The sequence below is a fragment of the Callithrix jacchus genome, chromosome 5 (genome assembly GCF_049354715.1).
Source record: "Callithrix jacchus isolate 240 chromosome 5, calJac240_pri, whole genome shotgun sequence".
In the NCBI taxonomy this organism is placed as follows: domain Eukaryota; kingdom Metazoa; phylum Chordata; class Mammalia; order Primates; family Cebidae; genus Callithrix; species Callithrix jacchus.
In genome coordinates this window covers 30,497,900-30,515,128 of record NC_133506.1, presented here as the reverse complement: position 1 = coordinate 30,515,128, position 17,229 = coordinate 30,497,900, and the positions used below count along the sequence as shown (strand labels likewise).

At 48.6% G+C, this 17,229-nt stretch overlaps 2 protein-coding genes across 5 annotated transcripts; both read right to left on the bottom strand.

The window, feature by feature from the left end:
* Positions 1 to 736: 736 nt before the first annotated feature.
* Positions 737 to 8,167, bottom strand: CST8 (cystatin 8). Of its 4 annotated transcripts, none has more exons than XM_035298497.3 (4): positions 8,092 to 8,167; positions 7,284 to 7,654; positions 6,033 to 6,146; positions 737 to 926 (listed from the first exon to the last, which is right to left on the bottom strand). In XM_035298497.3, the coding sequence occupies exons 2-4, from the start codon at positions 7,512 to 7,514 to the stop codon at positions 843 to 845; spliced, it is 429 nt and encodes a 142-aa protein (XP_035154388.1). In that variant the 5' UTR covers positions 7,515 to 7,654; positions 8,092 to 8,167; the 3' UTR covers positions 737 to 842. The 4 variants fall into 4 exon arrangements, with proteins under 4 accessions (XP_035154388.1, XP_054111260.1, XP_017827504.1 ...); XM_054255285.2 differs by having other exon boundaries at positions 8,114 to 8,167; XM_017972015.4 differs by lacking the exon at positions 8,092 to 8,167 and adding an exon at positions 7,816 to 8,053.
* A 1,259-nt stretch (positions 8,168 to 9,426) lies between these two features.
* On the bottom strand, positions 9,427 to 16,346 carry LOC100402937 (cystatin-12-like). The gene is made up of 3 exons (XM_002747510.7): positions 15,707 to 16,346; positions 13,367 to 13,477; positions 9,427 to 12,367 (listed from the first exon to the last, which is right to left on the bottom strand). Exons 1-3 carry the CDS (start codon positions 16,160 to 16,162, stop codon positions 12,281 to 12,283), a joined length of 654 nt encoding a protein of 217 aa, XP_002747556.5. The 5' UTR covers positions 16,163 to 16,346; the 3' UTR covers positions 9,427 to 12,280.
* Positions 16,347 to 17,229: the final 883 nt, after the last annotated feature.

Below are 17,229 nucleotides of genomic sequence, written 5' to 3'. Positions count from 1 at the left end.
GGTTTGGCTGTGTCGCCACCCAAATCTCACCTTGAATCGTAATAATCCTCACATGTCGAGGGCAGGGCCAGCTGGAGATAATTGAATCAAGGTGGTGGTTTCCCCCCTACTGTTCTTGTGGTAGTGAATAGGTTTCACAAGAGCGGATGGTTTTATAAATGGGAGTTCCCTGCACAAGCTCTCTGCCTGCCGCCATGTAAGACATGACTTAGCTCCTTATTCACCTTCTGCCATGATTACGAGGTCTTCTCAACCATGTGGAACTGTGAGTCAATTAAACCTCTTCTCTTTATAAATTACCCCATATCAGGTATGTCTGTCAGCAGTGTGAGAACAGACTAATACACATAGGAAGATACACAGATCCCCCAATTATAGAGATCCCACATGGGAGAGCTACTAGTTCTGCCACAAGGGTCCCCCAGCCCAAATGACCCATCCCCTCAGGACTCTTAGGAAGAGCCTCAGGCCCAAGGAAGCATCTAGAAGGAACCCGCTGAGTTAGCACCCACTGGGTGCAGACCTCTGTAAGGGACTGTTACCTAAGCAGAAGGGGCTCCTCTGATTTGCTGTAGGGAATGGGATCAGACCTCACCCTATCCTTTGTACTTGGTGACAGGTAGGCCATCAAGCGAACCAAAGGTGCGTGGCCACACTTGGTGCCAGGAAAGAGGAGCTGAACATGCCTATCTTCTGTCCCCAATCCTATGAAACTAAAAAACAAAACGCCGAGCAGAGAGGCATGCATGGAGAAAGTGTGCTGGGAACAGCCTCCACCTGCCATTGCTTTATTTTCATGGGTAAAGTAGTCGCAGAGGTTGCAGGGATGCCCCCAAACACCATTAGGCATCTTCACACTTTTTCTCCAGCACAGTGAATTCGCCATTCCAGGGAAGTGCTCCTACCAAAAAGTTGCAGCTTAATTTCTGAAAAAGATGACAACAACAGAAATCAGCAGAGCACTGAAAGAAAAAGAAAATGGTCCTGCTGCTAGGTGCCAGCTTAGGAGTATGCTGAGAGTGGGCCGCCGTCCTCAAGGGGCACTCCCAGGAATCTGCAGGCTTCACAGCCATCAGCAGTGGCCCAGAGGGGTCTCTGCTCTAATTAACCACAGGTAGACAGGAAACATGAATTATCATTACATTAAGGTGGCAGTTCAGATGTGAACCTGAAATTATGTTCAATTCTCTTTAATACTTTCTATAATGTAAATAAAACAATTCAAATTGTCAACTAAAGTGTGTCATTTTAATGATTAAATAACCCAGTTTATTTTATTTTATTTTTGAGACAGAATCTCACTCTGTCGCCCAGGCTGGAGAACAGTGGCACCATCTCTGCTCAATGCAATCTCCATCTCCCGGGTTCAAGTGACTCTCCTGCCTCAGCCTCCTGAGTAGCTGGGATTACAGGCACCCACCACCTATGCCAGGCTCACTTTTGTATTTTTAGCAGAGACAGGGTTTCATCACATTAGTCAGGCTGATCTTGAACTCCTGACCTCATGATCTACCCGCCTCGGCCTCCCAAAGTGCTGGGATTACAGGCGTGAGCCACTGTGCCCAGCCTAAATAATCCACTTTAATATTGGCCAGGTTGTGGACAAAAGGGAATGCTTATACACTGCTGGTAGGAGTGTGAATTAGTGCAGCCATTGTGAAAAGCAGTGCGGTGATTCCTCAAATAATTAAAAACAGAATTACCATCCAACCCAGGAGTCCCATCATTGTCTGCATACCCTAAGGAATAGAAATTGTTCTCCCGTGAAGACACATGCACATGTATTTCACTGCAGCGCTGTTCACAGTAGCAAAGACACTGAGTCAGCCTAAGGCCTGTCAGTGGTGGACTGGATTAAAATAATGTGGTACATATATACCATGGAATACTACACCACCATAAAAAAGAATGAAATCATGTCCTTTGGAGTAACATGGAGCTTCAGGTCATTATCCTAAGCACACTAATGCAGGAACAGAAAACCAAATACCACATGTTCTCACTTATAAGTGGGAGCTAAACAATGAGAACACATAGACAGAAAGAGAGGAACAACAGACCCTGGGGACCCCTGGAGAATGGAGGGCCAGGGAAGGACAGCATCAGAAAAAGTACCATATCGAGTACTCTGCTTCCTACCTGGGTGATGAAACAATCTGTACACCAAACCCTGTGACCCGAATTTACTTATAAAACAAACCTGCATGTGTACCCCTGAACCCAAAATAAAAATCTTTTAATAACAAGTCAAGAGCAATTTAGAAAATTCTGGGGCCTAACATATCTTCTCTTCCAAAGAACACTGCTTTTCTTTCAAAACATCAAAATATTGAAACCACACATAAAATACCCTATGTGTGAGTGACAGACTGATGGATGGACAGATGGGTAGATGGATGGGTAGAGAGACAGTGGTCCTGGACAAAGTGAGAAGGCCGTCTCAGGTAGACTGAAATCACCGGGGACTTCCAGGAGCTAAGAGACAGACAAAGTCAGAAAGAAGAAAGTTAGTCCCTGCGGAGTGTTGAAAATATTCAATAAATAATACCAAACACCAAATCAAGATTATTTCATAGGCAAATCACATCAAATTTGGGAAACCAAAAGCATCTGCAGACTTTAGACTGATGCAGAACATGGAAGATAATGAAATACCCTCAGTCTCATTGTACCAGACCAGCAAAATCCTGAAACTCAAATGTAGCTGAGAAATTATACCCCAAACTCACCTAGTGAACAGCAAAAATCCTGAACAGAAACGAGCAAATGAAAGTCGATTGCTTATTAAACCATTACTGTCCCTAACATAGTACTTCCCAGGCTTTTTCAGTCATATAACGTATGTGGGTGTTTGAAGCGGGAAATTCTGATTCAGTAGGTTTGGGATGAGTGCATGGAACTTGTATGTGTGTGTACGAGCATGTACATGCATGCATGTGTGTATGTCATGGAACTTGTATGTGTGTATACGAGCATGTACATGCATGTGTGTGTGTATGTCATGGGACTTGTATGTGTGTATACAACTATGTACATGCATGCATGTGTGTGCATGTCATGGAACTTATATGTATGTATAAGCATGTACATGCATGCATGTGTGTATGTCATGGAACTTGTATGTGTGTGTACGAGCATGTACATGCATGTGTGTGTGGCATGGAACTTGTATGTGTGTACATAAGTATGTACATGCATGTGTGTGTATGTCATGGAACTTGTATGTGTGTGTGTACGAGCATGTACATGCATGTGTGTGTGTATGTCATGGAACTTGTATGTGTCTGTGTATGAGCATGTACATGCATGTGTGTGTGTATGTCATGGAACTTGTATGTGTGTGTACGAGTATGTACATGCATGTGTGTGTCATGGAACTTGTATGTTTGTATACGAGCATGTACATGCATGCGTGTGTGTATGTCATGGAACTTGTGTGTGTGTGAGCCTGTACATGCATGCGTGTGTGTGTATGTGTAGAGTTGTGTATGTTTACCCCATTCTCCAAGAGATTCTTAACATCAGAAGAGTTTGAGAGTAGTTAATACATACAAAAGCAAAATTGCTGTCGAGAGCAGTGGCTCAGGCCTGTAATTCCAACACTTTGGGAGGCCAAAGCAAGAGGATCACTTGAGGCAAGGAGTTTGAGACCAGCCTGAGAAGCATAGTGAGATTTTGTCTCTACTAAAAATAAAAAATTAGCCTGGCATGGTGGAACATGCCTATAGACCCAGCTACGTAAGAGAAGGAGGTGGAAAGATTGCTTGAGTCCAAGAGTTTGAGGTGACAGTAAACTGTAATGTCATCACTGCACTCCGCCGAGGGCAACAGAGCAAGACCCTATCTCAACAAAATAAATAAATAAATGCAAAGTTTCTAAATTAAAAAGTGGCATACTGAACCCTACTATATTCTAAACAAGCACAGACGGAATCCTTCCCGTTCTTCTTCTGCAGCCTGAGCCCAGCAGCCTGGCCCCCGCAAGGAGGGGTGGTGAGAAGAAGGGCTGTTCTGCCATCAGCAAGGTGGGGACTAGGAGCTCCCGTAAACATTCACAGTTGCATCCAGGGAGTGGCCATCGTGAACAAATGTGCCCCTCCGGCACTTAAAGAGGTCCGGTAACTTGCCATGTGAGACATGGGAAAACAGATGTGTACCTCCGCAAAGCTGGCCAGTCCAAAAGAAGAAGGAATGTCTCGTACTGTACAGATGTCCAGGAAATGGACCGATGATGAAGCCTCAGCAGACAAGCGTATGTTGGTTACCAAGCACCTGTCTCCTCTTTCAACAACCTCCGGACAGTCAGTGTAGATGAGAGCTGACCACTAGAGTCAAGTGAAGTCATAAAACGGCCACACGTGCACACACGTGTGCATCAAAGGCGAGCGCATCATGTTCCAGATGTGTAAACGCACCTCATTATTAGGGAATCTATTATCTTAACTAATTATGCTGCTAAGTCCAAGAGGAAAAATTATTCAATGTACTTGGTAGATACTCAAAGAATATTGGATAGAAGAAAACAACCTTACTTTAAAGACTCTCGATACAGAGAGAATTGGAAGAACCTCTAAAATCAGTACCTGATGTCACATTTATTAAGAGCATACAAAGACTGAGGACAGTTCCGGTCAAGCTGGGAACAAGAAACACTGTCCAGTATTGTTACTCCTCAGCATTATTTCAAAGACTTGGAAGAGAGAAAGTTGTTATTGGCAAATGTCTGCTTAAACATGTCTGTCTTAAAAACCAAGAGGTGTCATGGAAATCTTACACACAAATGGGCTCCTCGAGAACAATTTTCTTTAATGCATTTTAATAGTTTCTACAAAGTGGCAAAAGCAAAAACTTTATCCCTAAAAGCCCTGGAAAAAATATAAATTTAAAACAACATGCTCCTAATACCAGTAAAAGATAAAACAAATATAAAAGACCACCAGATGGCATTCGGACAAGCTCACTGCTGAAATGTTTGTCCTGCTGGGTCATCTACTGTGAGCCGAAAATGATAGGGTTTGTTTCATCTGAGCACACAGAGGCAGTTTTCATCAAACACAATGGCAGTGCGGTTCACAAAAGCATTTGCAATTTCCTGTGCCACGGCCACACATAAAGCCGTGGTTCCCAAAATCACCCCACGGCCAGTAGCAGCAGCACCACCGCTCGAGAACACGCTGAGAATGCAAATTCTGAGACCTCATTTCCTGACCCACTGAATCGGAAACTCTGCAGGTGGAACCCAGTCATTAGGGTTTGTCAGCTCCTCCAGGTGACTGTGATACCTGTGCACATTGGAAAACCACCGACGTAGAGTCAGGGGCAGTGATGCAGTTGTTGGCCAGCCCGTAGAATGCTCAGGGCCTTCATCAGTCTGGGACCCAGTCCTGGTGTATGAGCTGCCTGGCCTCTTTGCAACTCCGAGATCAAAAATACAGGCCTGAGGCCAAAAGCCCCTGGGCCAAGTCATTCTTTTGTTGGGAGTCTTTGGGTTTGCCCCACCTTCGTGGAAACCCGGTTTAACCCGGCAGTAATCAACCGTAAACCCAGGAGGCAGGGCCACCACCTGGCTTAGCCATTGCTTAATCTCCAGAATGGACCCAGTGCAAAGCACGTAGCACCTGGTGCTCAGTAAGTTTCTGTGAGTGGAAGAGTGAATTAATGAACTTCCTTTTATGCCTGTACAGGGGTGAGTGATGGTGGGTCCAGCAATAGTGGGTGGCTGGTCTGGACCCCAGAGGACAGACTTTTGGTGATTATGTGTTGTCCAGCGTGCTGGCATCAAAAGGTCAGACGTCAGTGGGTCCCTTGAGATGAGAGTACCCTTGACAACATCCTTTCCCCAGCATGAGGGATGAGAAAGAAGCTCAGAGGTCTCCACCACGTTCCGTGGCTCTAAAGGCCACAGGGTTGGCTACCAGCAGCTAAACACTGGGAGCTACCAAGACCTCCAAAAGAAGGTCTGGGTACCTGAGCTTTCTCCTCCGGGGCTCAGAAGTGCCGAGGCCGACACGGACAGGTGGTTCATCACTCACCTTTTTCAGTTTGGAGTTTTCTTGAATGGCACAGATTTCATTACTGCTTAAAGGCTTTCTGCAATCGCTGCGGGCAATTTCTACACCAATAAGATATTCCAGACGATTTGTGACCTGTCAGCAATTGTGCAATTTTATTTTAAAAAGTTGTATTTTTTTTTAAAGTTTTGGCAAAAAAAAAAAAATCACTTTCACTAGTGTCCTTTCCACTCTACTTCCTCCCCCACCCCAGACAGAGCATTAGAAGAAGGCTAAGATGCCCACTCCTGGAGTCCTTTGCACCCCGAGATCAGTCAGGACTCCACAGCCTTCTGGAGCTGGATGCTTGGGTAAAGGCTCCTCTCCAGTTTATCACCTCCTTGAAGGCAAGACCTTATCATTCCATTTCCTGTCCCCAAGCCCAGGGCATGCTGAATGCTCGGTGAGGAGCGGGAGGAGAAGAACCGTCTGCTCTCCTGGGCCTGAGATGCTCAGGTTCACACAGGGCTGACCAGTGAACAGCCCCCTCAGCCATATTAGGCCCCAGTCCCTCAGATTCCTGTGAAACCTCCCATCCTCTGGGGTTTCCCCGCCCAAACCCCTCCCACCAGCTCAGACACTGTCCAGAAGGAGCCAGGGAGGCATGAGTTTGCCTGCCTTGTTCTCTGCTGAGTCTCCCGTGAGTGAAACAGCAGTAGGTTTAGAGCAGGACATCAGTATTTGCTGAATTCATTAGTGATTGCATTCAATCAAGGCTACTTATGATGTCCATTTAAATCTGTTTTAATCTGGCATTAAAGGATTACAGCAGGAGAGGAAGGAGTGTCTGCTGGTTGGGTTCAGGTTCACCCAGACTCACCTTTCCTTATCAGACCTTTTCTCACCGCTAGCTCTCCCTCTGTCTCCCAACCTTAGCAACTAAATGAATGTTTGTTCTGCAGTTCAGGGTTTAAATGAGTTAGTCTATGCAAAGGACTTAGAACAACAGCCCAGGCATTTGTAGAAAGCACTCTGTGTGTTCGCCGCCTTATTGCAAGCGCCTGTGCTCTCCGGCACTCAGATATTGAGGATTTTTGCATAGTGGCACTTTTCTCCTATGCCCACTCTTTCAGTCTGGCTTCGGCTTCAGAGTGGTTCTCCTGGGTCTCCGGCACACTCAGTTCATGCCTGTGGCCCAGTCAAGGGGCTCTGGGGGCCCTGGTATCCAGTCTCCCTTGCCCTTCTGATTCCGTCATATGCAAATGTCCACCTGTATGGAGAGAGCACCTTTACCTGCAGCTGGGCTTGCAGCGTCTTGACCACCAGGAAGACGTACTTGTCCTCACTCTCTCTGTTGTATTCTTGCATGGCAAACCACAGACACTGCCTCACGTTGGCATCTGAGGCATTGGTGGGTTGTAGTTTCCTCAGCACCCCCTTCTCATCCTTGTTGGGGTCTTTCCTGGCCACTAGGGCCAGGGGGATGGTGAGGAGAAGCAGGGAGAGCCACCGGCATCTGGGCATGGTCCTTCGGGCAATAGGCACAGTCGAGTCTCCGTGTCCTTCCAGGGCTGGCGCTGCTGGCAGGAAGCCGTGGTCGTGGCCACTGCTATGGGTTCAAGAACCTTTGTGCCACACGTTGCCTCCTCTTAGCATAAGCCCAGCTGGATTCAAGACAGGGCCATTAGGGTCACTCTTTGGGGTTAGCCCTCTCTTTCTCCAAGGAAACCCACCCAGGAATGCCAGCTAAGGAGTCTCTCTACCAGCCTCCCCTCCTTATCCTGAGAACTCCCCTCTACGTAGGCCCCGAAGTGTCTATGCCTACCCCTGTGCACGTCACTGCTTCTCAGTCCTGTATGAGGTGACCATGTAAACTCTGGCTGCCCCAGAAGCCTTGTGGCCTCAGCCCTTGGCGGACTTTCAGCCTGCTCTGCCTGCAGTTCCCTCTTACTCCCTGTGGAGCTGGGTGCTGACCCGGGCCGTGGTTCTCCTGGGTCTCCGGCACACTCAGTTCATGCCTGTGACCCAGTCAAGGGGCTCTGGGGGCCCTGGTCTCCAGTCTCCCTTGCCCTTCTGATTCCATGCCCTGCAGGGAGGTTACCCTTTGTGATGTAATCCAGCACCTGTGTCCTGCCCCAGTGAAGACACCTCCTCCCACTGTGGGGACACCTCCCACTGTGGGGACACCTCCCACTGTGAAGACACCTCCCATTGTGGGGACACTCCCACTGTGAGGACATCCCCACTGTGAGGACATCCCCACTGTGAGGAGACCTCCCACTTGCCAGTCTCTGGCCTTTGGTCCAAGCAGCTCGCACAGGCCCACAGAGAGCAGGCAAATGCCTGCTGCCCTGCCATCAGAGGGGCGGCCTGTGATGGTTAATACTGTCAACTCGATTGGACTGAAGGACACGAAGTATTGATCCTGGGTGTGTCGGTGAGGGTGTTACCAAAAGAGATTGACGTTTGAGTCCGTGGGCTGGGGAGGCAGAGCTCCGCTTAATCTGCAGGCATAATCTAATCAAATGCCAGCAAATGCAGAAAAGCGTGAAAAGGAGAGACAGGCCCAGCCTCTCAGCCTACAGCTTTCCCCTGTGCTGGATGCTTCCTGCCCTCGAACATCGGACTTCAAGTTCTTCAGTTTTGGGGCTCAGCCTGGCTCCCTTTGCTCCTCAGCTTGGCAGATAGCCTATTGTGGGACCTTGTGAGGGTGAAAGTTAATACTTATAAACTCCCCTTTATATAAAAATTATGTACATATATATAGATGAGTTTATTAAGTTAATAATTATTATATATAAATTTTATATAAAGGGGAGTTTATTAAGTATATATATATATATATATAGAGAGAGAGAGAACTTATATATATATATAAGTTCTGTCTCTCTAAAAGAGTCCTGACTAATACAGGGCCCCTCTGGCGTCTCTGCCCACCTGTGCCAATGACTCTGTTTTCCCGAATGCCTGGCTGCTGAACTTCCTTGGCTTGGGCCCACAGTACCCCCCTGCCCTGTCCTACCAGGGTAAGGGTCACGTGGCTCACTCTGATGCCCAGGCCTGGCCCTTAGTGGGAGGGGGGGCTCATGCACCTGTTGAGCTCTCAAAGCTTCTGTTTTTCTGTGAAAATCCCAAACCAGCATCCAGAAACTTCCTGAAAAGGCAGAGAGGCGAGCATTCTTCCCGGGCTATGGGTTCCGTGAGGAGGGCAATGTACCGGGAACACACATGGGCAGGACTCTGTCAGGCAGGTGCAAAGCATTGCAGAGGGCGAACGCATTATGCTGTATTTAAACTTTCTCCCCATAGGTGGATTCTTCGGTTGTTATTTTCATCCGTTATAAACAGTATTGCAGTGGACAATCCCTTTCCAATGTCTTCATGATGTTACACATGTATTTCTGTACAATAAAACACTAGACCAGAAATTGATGCAAAGATTTATGCAAATTGAGATTTATTATCAATTGCCAAGATGTTCATCACTTACTAATTATGTATTCATGATTTTCAAATCCTGCTGCATGTTAAAAATACTGAAGTTTTCAAACACCAGGGCACAGCTCATTGATAAAACCAGAATCTCTGGAAGAGGGTCCAGGAAGTCAGCTGTTTTTAAAGTTCCCCAGGGGTTCCAATCTGCAGCCAAGTTTGAAAACCACCGTAGTGGATCTGCGCTTTCTGATATTAACGTGCACATGAACCCCCGGGACTCTTGTTAAAATGCAGGTGCTGAGTTTGTGGGTCTGAGGCAAGGCCTAGATCGTGCATTTCTAACCATCTCCCTGTGTGATCCAAATGCTGCTGAGACTCGGAACCCAGTTTGATTAGAGAAGTTGTGACAATCCCTGCTTCTTTGTATCTCTGCCTTCAGCCTAGCCTTCCTTTATGGGATAGGAGATGATTATGCTTCATTGATTTGATTTGCACTATTTGTATTATTGGTCAAGGTTAACCATGTTTTCATAGTGGCCCACTGAGTCTGGGATCATGTGATCTGGGCCCCAGGAGGCATTTAGAGCAGACTCCTTTGGTGAGGCCAGCTGTGACACCTTGACGTGAAGCCAAGCCTCCTGGACCAGCCAAGGGGCAGTCAGCCTGTAGACCTATGTGCCTGAAAATGAAGGCTCACTGTGGTTAGCTACAGGAGGGGTGGTGTGTTATGCAGCCCTTCGGGGTCAACAGCTGACTGATACACACACGTTCACTGAACCCAAGCAGTATTTCTGGGTTTCAGACTTTGGAGAAGTATGTGGTGGTGGTTGATAACTAGATAAAATATCCAAATAAATTTTTACTTCCTACTGATTCAGGCCATCTAATGACAGAGCCAAATCCAGAGAGATTTCTCCAGGACACAAGACGGACTTGTGGATTCTGGATGATCTTGGATATTGACGCATTATTCAAAAATCTACTAATTTGAGTTTATCATACAACTAACAAGAGTGGCAGGCACACAATTTACCAACCCTACCAAAGCTCCTTACATAGCTCATGATGGCTGGACACTACCAGCTTGTGAAATCTGCAAGAGGGTCATGTTTTTTTGATTTCTGTGAGAGCAGGAACTAAGGAACACAGGCCATGGACAAAAGACACAACTGCAGTAAACACAATTTCTAAAGTATTGGGAACCTTAAAGAACCATTTCACAGCCACAGCCCCCAGTGCCAACCACCTGAAGACTTCATGTATTCCTGATTTAGGCCAAAATTTTCTTTTGCACTACAGATAGGGGTAATGCCTGGTCCCTAAGAGAAATGCAAAATGAAACCAGTGGGATTTTGTGTGGATCAAGGTAGAAAAGAACTGGCAAATTTGAAAAAGAGCAGGACCCCCTGCCTTTCTTGTACACTTGGAATTGAAAGTAAAGGTGCTTCCATCAGCGAGCAATGCTGACCAGAGCTCAGGGAGGGTGTGGCTGCACTTGTCCAGAACCGTGGGGTCCGTGAACAGGAGCTCCACCCATCCCCGCCTCGGTGCCCTCAAAGCCAAGGGCCAGCAGTAGATTTGTTTGGCTAAGCATGCAGACACACCCTTGGTAATATAAACACGCCCTATCAAATTGTGGAGGGATGTTACACACAAATCCTGCACAAGGGCTGGTCAAAGACCATAGCTGTCCCATCTTCTTGCCATGACAGATGGAGCCACCCGAAGCCGTTTCTGAAAATTCTGTCCCATAAATGACAAATTCATGGTAACGAGGCAGCCAGAAAAAAAGGCAGACTTCTTACCAAGAAATATTCAGACACCCCCAAAACCAAGGATGGAAGCGGAAAGACCTCCTAGCCCTTTCATTCTGCAAGACTCCTCCAGAAACTGCTGCACTGTGTTTTTGGTCAATGCATGCCCCCCACCACACCATCCCCTCAACTTTCTGCCCCTCCAAGGCTGTTCCCCGACCAAGACCCCAGCAGAGAGATGGGTGTCTGTCACCACAGTGCTTCTCCCAGGGGCAGGGAGTGGTGCCGGCAGCCATGAAGCCCTGGCTGGGTCCCAGATGGGTAACACAGGCATCAGGAGCAGGTGGAGAATGGGGACTGGAGCTGCCATCTTCCCAGCCCTGGAGAAGACATCTAAGCCCTGGAGAAGACATCTAAGCCCTGGAGAAGACATGGTTGTGCTTCATGCAGCCCTGAGGGTCCACAGAGAGCAGAGCCTCCTGTGAGCTTTGGTGGGCTTCTCTGACCCCTGGGTCTGGGCCTGGCCCCTCTGCTGAAGGGCCACCCATGGTGAGCCTGTCCCTGAGATGGAAACAGAGGGGACACATGTGGCTAAGAAAATGTGCTGCATTCCTTTTGAGTGGATGAATGAGAGCATAGAGAAACTGGAGAAGAAAAGATGGCAGGAAGGCAGGCAGGAAGGAAGGAAAGAAGAGAGGAAAGGAGGGAGGAAATGGAGGAACGGAGAAAGGGAAGGAAGGAGGAAGGGAGGGATGGAGGAAAGGAGAGAGGGAGGGAAGGAGGAAGAGAAGGAGGAAGGGAATAGAAGGATGAATGGATGGAGGGATGAGCACACAAACCAAGTGCTGGGACCCTATAGGAACTGCCTCAAATCAGTAAGGAAGTCTGATTTATTTAACCCTCTGTGTCTGCAACCAAAGTAATAACGATGATAATAAATTCTCCATTGCTTATCAATGGCTTATAAACAATACAGGAGAGTGAAAACTTCTCAGGGATGCAGAAAGTTCTCTGAAATGCCTTTAATTCTGCCGGGCTGCACAGGTCCGGGACTACAGAGGAGGAAGAGGGTGCTTCTGCTGCAAAAATCCATGGGCTCTGTCACCACCTTCTCTCCCCACAGGTGCTGTTCAGGAGGGTAAACTGGGAAGACCACCATCGAACATCTACTATAAAAGTGCAGCGCACCTGAAAAAAAAGTTGTAACATACAAATTAGAAAATGTAAGCATTGAGAGAATCTAGCATGCAATAGGAGGTCAAGATGTGTTAAAAACTACAGATGTAAATAAATAAAAAGCAAAACCAGTCACCCAGGAGCAGGGCTTGAAATGCCCAAGGCTCCAGCAGGACAAGGGGCACAGGTGGCTGAATCCTCCCACATGAGGCTGGGGATTTCTGAAGGGATACCTGTTTGGCCCATCACCTGACCCCTGAAGCATCCTGTCTACTCACAGCCTCCACAGAGCACAGGAGGATGGATAAGGTGCCCCCACCCTGTGTGTTCTGAGGGAGACCATGGACTTACCAGAGGGATGGCCCTGCCAGTCACTCACCAACTGAACAGCAGCAGCAAACCCACCCCACGGGGAGGGTGCCCCTGAGGCTGGAGGTGGGAGGGTGAGATCAGCCCCACTGATCCTGTAACTCTGATTCAGGGTATCCTCAAGCTCCAATATCCCGTGGATCACATATGGGTCCTGGGAGGATGGTGTCAGAACTCAGACTGACCGGGACACATCCTTACTACACAGGAACTAGAGGGACAGGCTGGGTGATCAGAGAAGCTAGGCAGTCCTCCAATCCCCAAGAATATGAGCAAAGATGAGTGAGGACCACAGGGAGAAGACCATCTGCCTGGATCTCGAGGGTCTCAGGAAGGTACAGGGCTGGGACCCAGAGTGAGGACTCCCTCCAGAGACATAGGCCCTGTGGAATCTGCAGGTGCCTGTGTCCAGTCAGCTGGGCTGTGGGCAGAGGGCTCTCCCTGGCATTGAGGGCCAGGCTCTTTCAAATGCCTGCCTTCTGCCTTCACTGAAGGAGCCCTGACTCCAGGTGAGAGAGGGTCAGGGACTGTCATTCTGCCCAGGATCACCCTGGATGCCTTTCCTAAGCCTCCTCCCAAATGCCCGAATGACATTTTTCATTCCTGAGAGATTCATGACTTGGGTTGGTTTTATTCACAAACCATTGTCTCTTCTGTCCCTTCTTGCAATGGGCAGTTGTCAATGTCTTCATCATGCTTCTTACAAACGGTACGCCCCATCGTCAAGTCCATTAAATATATCCACGTCCGTGTCTGTCAAGAAGAAATTGTAGACACTTCTATGAAATACTCTTTTTGGAATGAGAAAAATAGGGAGAATCAAACAGAAAAATTGCCAGAAGAGGTGAATGTGAATATTCATGCCAATAAAGATATACATGTCATGTGCGTCTTTCTCCTATTTCTTATTTCAAGTTTCTTTTTTAAAATTTTTCTCCTAATTCTCCATTTTTCTACAAAAAAAGCTATCCATTCACTACACCAAAGGCATGCTCTAGAGTCTTTCTGCAGTACCCTTTCCAATGCCCAGTACCTGGCAGTCACATTGACAGGGTGATGAATGCTCAGGGTGTGGACCATCACATGACTGAGTCCCACATGGCAGTGCAGGCCACATACACAGAATGGCACTATCCCCTGGAGCTAGGCAGTAACCTGGGGTGGGGATTCCTGGGGGCTGCAATGCTGTGTCCTTTATGTGAGTGAAGACTGCCTGAAAGTGTTTATTTTGCAAATATTAATTGAAGTAAATATTAAGTTTGCTGTTCTGTGTGTTTATTAGGATGCTATAAAAAGTTATTAAAAGTTATGCTCATTTCTGTAAATAGAAGTTCATGAAACTCAGAAAACGTCCAGAGAGAGAGAAATCAAATCCAACCAGGAAATCTTCCCAGGCTGGAACTCATATCTCTCCTGAAAGTTGTCTAGGAAGCAGACATCCCTTGGGGACAGCAATTCATGCAAGTAACAATGATGCCCACGCATGCCCCAACATACATGACCTAAACACTCACACACTCATGCTCCAACACAGCACACGCATGCCCCAACATACGCCAATATACATGACCGACACACTTACACACTCATGACCCAACACAGCACACTCATGCCCCAACACACACCAACACACACACTCATGCCTCAACACACGTGCACTCATGCCCCAACACACACCAGCATACACACTCATGCCCCAACACACACCAGCACACACACTCATGCTCCAACACAGCACACACATGCCCCAACATACATGACCTACACACTCACACACTCATGACCCAACACAGCACATGCATGCCCCAACATACATGACCTACACACTCACACACTCATGACCCAACACAGCACATGCATGCCCCAACATACATGACCTACACACTCACACACTCATGCTCCAACACAGCACACACATGTGCTCATGCCCCAATACACACCAACACACACACTCATGCCCCAACACACACCAGCACACACACTCATGCTCCAACACAGCACACGCATGCCACAACATACATGACCTACACACTCACACACTTATGCTCCAACACAGCACACACATGCACACTCATGCCCCAACATACACCAACACACACACTCATGCCCCAACACATATGCACTCATGCCCCAACACACAACACACACACTCGTGCCCCAACATATACACACTCATGCCCCAACACACACCAAAAACACACACACTCATGCCCCAACACACACCAAAAACACACATACACTCATGACCCACACATCCCAACAACACATTCACAAGCACTCATGACCCAACACACACACTCATATGCCAACACAACACACACATACTTATGGCCCAACACACACCAACACATTCACACATTCATGTCCCAACATATCAACTCCACACTCACACTCATTTATGCTTCAGCACACACCAATACACACTCACATACACATTCATGTCCCAACACACAACACACTCACACACTTATGTCTCAACACATTGATACACACTCATGCCCAACACACCAACACACACACTCATGCCCAACACACACCAATACACACACACACGCTCTGACACCCACACACTCACATGCTCATGCCCAACAAACACCAACTCACACACACTCATGTCCCAACAAACACCAACTTGCTCACACTCATGTCCCAACATACCAACACATACACACAGGCTCATGCCCCAACACACCAACTACACATTCACATCTATGCCCTGACACACACCAACACATACACTCATGCCCAGTCACAAACCAACAGCTCACACCCATGTCCTGTTCTCAGGGGCCACCCTCATTAAGAAAGCAGAATAGAAAGCTGAAGTGCTCCTAATGATACCTGACAGTTAAATTATATGATTACATGCATATTTTCAGAATTCAGAAAGCCATTGCTCTTTCCTGCAGACCAAGAATCCACGCAGCCCTGGTCTGGCGCCAGGGAACTCAGGGTTCACGGGGAGAGACAGCAGCCACTCACCTTGTGCTGGCTCCGGTGGACCCGCAGAAACTTGTAGGCAAACTCATCCTCCTGGTCCTCATTGAACTGAAACACAGCATACTCCACGGCACTGGCAAAATACTTCAAGTTCTTATCAGTGTCTACAAATTTGCAGCTGCAGACATGTGTGCCCAGCATGAAGAACCCCACAAGCAGGGGCACCTTCCACCACATGGCTGTCTCGAGTGTTGGCACCAGAGGCCGGGAGTGCTCGGGGGAGGGGAGGTCACCACTGCTGCCGGTGACGTCCTTCCCAGCTCTGACCCCACGCAGCACTGCGCAACAGGGGCCCTGAGCTGCTGGGCCCTCCCTTCGACTGGTCCCTCTGTCCAGTGCCTCTCTCCACTCCCCCACAGTGTTCCTCCCATCATCTCCAAACAAGGCCAGCAGGAGGTCACACAGCCTTGGACCCACAGGCATGCATGCAACACACATGCCTCCACATTTTCAGGGCCACCTCCTCTGGCCCCAGCCCAGCCCTGGCACGACCGGGGTGGACGTCTCCAGCTCACCTGCTTTGCCTTCACGGGGCTGCATCCCACAACTAGCAGAGTGATGGGAATGCTTCGGAATTATGATGGGCGCTGAGCCCTGAGCAGCCGAAGGGAAAGCCGTGTCTGCCTGTGACCCTGGCTGCACAGTCCATGCCCTCAGGGAGCTGCGGGAGGTTACAGAGGGAGGGGCCACTTTTGGGGGCTGGGCCATCCTCTCCACCCTCTCCGGCACCTGCTGGCCAACTTGCCAGGTCCCCGTCCTGCCCTGTGGCCTTGCAACCCTTGCTCTCAGCAGGGGCCAGAGAGAAGCCAAGTCTAAGGCCAGAGCCCTGCTCGGATGGGGGTGGAAGGCAACCAGGAGGATGAGAAGGGATCAGGAGCTGGGAAGAAGCCCTGGGGCACTAGACGACTCGTGCTCTCACCCAGCTCTGCCTCTTTGTGGTTCCCTAGGCCCATGCCCAGCCAGTGTCAGACTCTCCTCAGAGGAACAGACCTGAGCTCTGTCTGACTTCTGGGGAAGCCTCGGGGAGGTAAACAGGGCTGGGGGCTGAGCAGGTTGGGAGTGTGTGGAGGTGCCTGCGCCAGGTCTGGATGCACTAATGTGCACAAGGGTGCCCATGCCGGAGCAATGACCCTACCTTGCCTATAGGGTATGTAGACTGATGATCACAAAAAATGTCTCAGAGCTTAGGCCACTGCCTTGGGGACCAGTAGTAAGGGCAGGACTAGGGCTGACACAGGAATAGATGGGAATGTGGCCAGAACTGTGGGCACAATTATGACCATCTTCTTGCAGCTTCTCAACGGGAGGAGACCCAGAGGCTCAGGTGCACTTCCACACAGCACTGGCCTGAAAGTGGCTGGCAGGTGAGGGCCTGAGGAGCCCAGCGGCCCCGTCAGATGGATCGCCCTCAAAGTGTGCCTGAGCCCCCGTGTGTCCTCCTGACAGAGAAGCTGCAGCTCCCAGTTCTTGTCCATCTTTGCCATAGCTGCCAGCAGTCTGATTAG

Bases quoted from the DNA above. Each gene is read 5' to 3' on its own strand.
- CST8 (XM_035298497.3), bottom strand. From the start codon at position 7,514: ATGCCCAGATGCCGGTGGCTCTCCCTGCTTCTCCTCACCATCCCCCTG. The intron at 6,147-7,283 runs GTAAAGGTGCTC...AATTGCTGACAG, and splicing joins CGCTGCAAGCCCAGCTGCAG to GTCACAAATCGTCTGGAATA. The intron at 927-6,032 runs GTGAGTGATGAA...CATCTTTTTCAG, and splicing joins AAAACTCCAAACTGAAAAAG to AAATTAAGCTGCAACTTTTT.
- LOC100402937 (XM_002747510.7), bottom strand. From the start codon at position 16,162: ATGTGTGTTGCATGCATGCCTGTGGGTCCAAGGCTGTGTGACCTCCTG. The intron at 13,478-15,706 runs GTGAGTGGCTGC...TCTTCTTGACAG, and splicing joins TCCACCGGAGCCAGCACAAG to ACACGGACGTGGATATATTT. The intron at 12,368-13,366 runs GTTTGTGAATAA...CTTTTTTTTCAG, and splicing joins AAGGGACAGAAGAGACAATG to GTGCGCTGCACTTTTATAGT.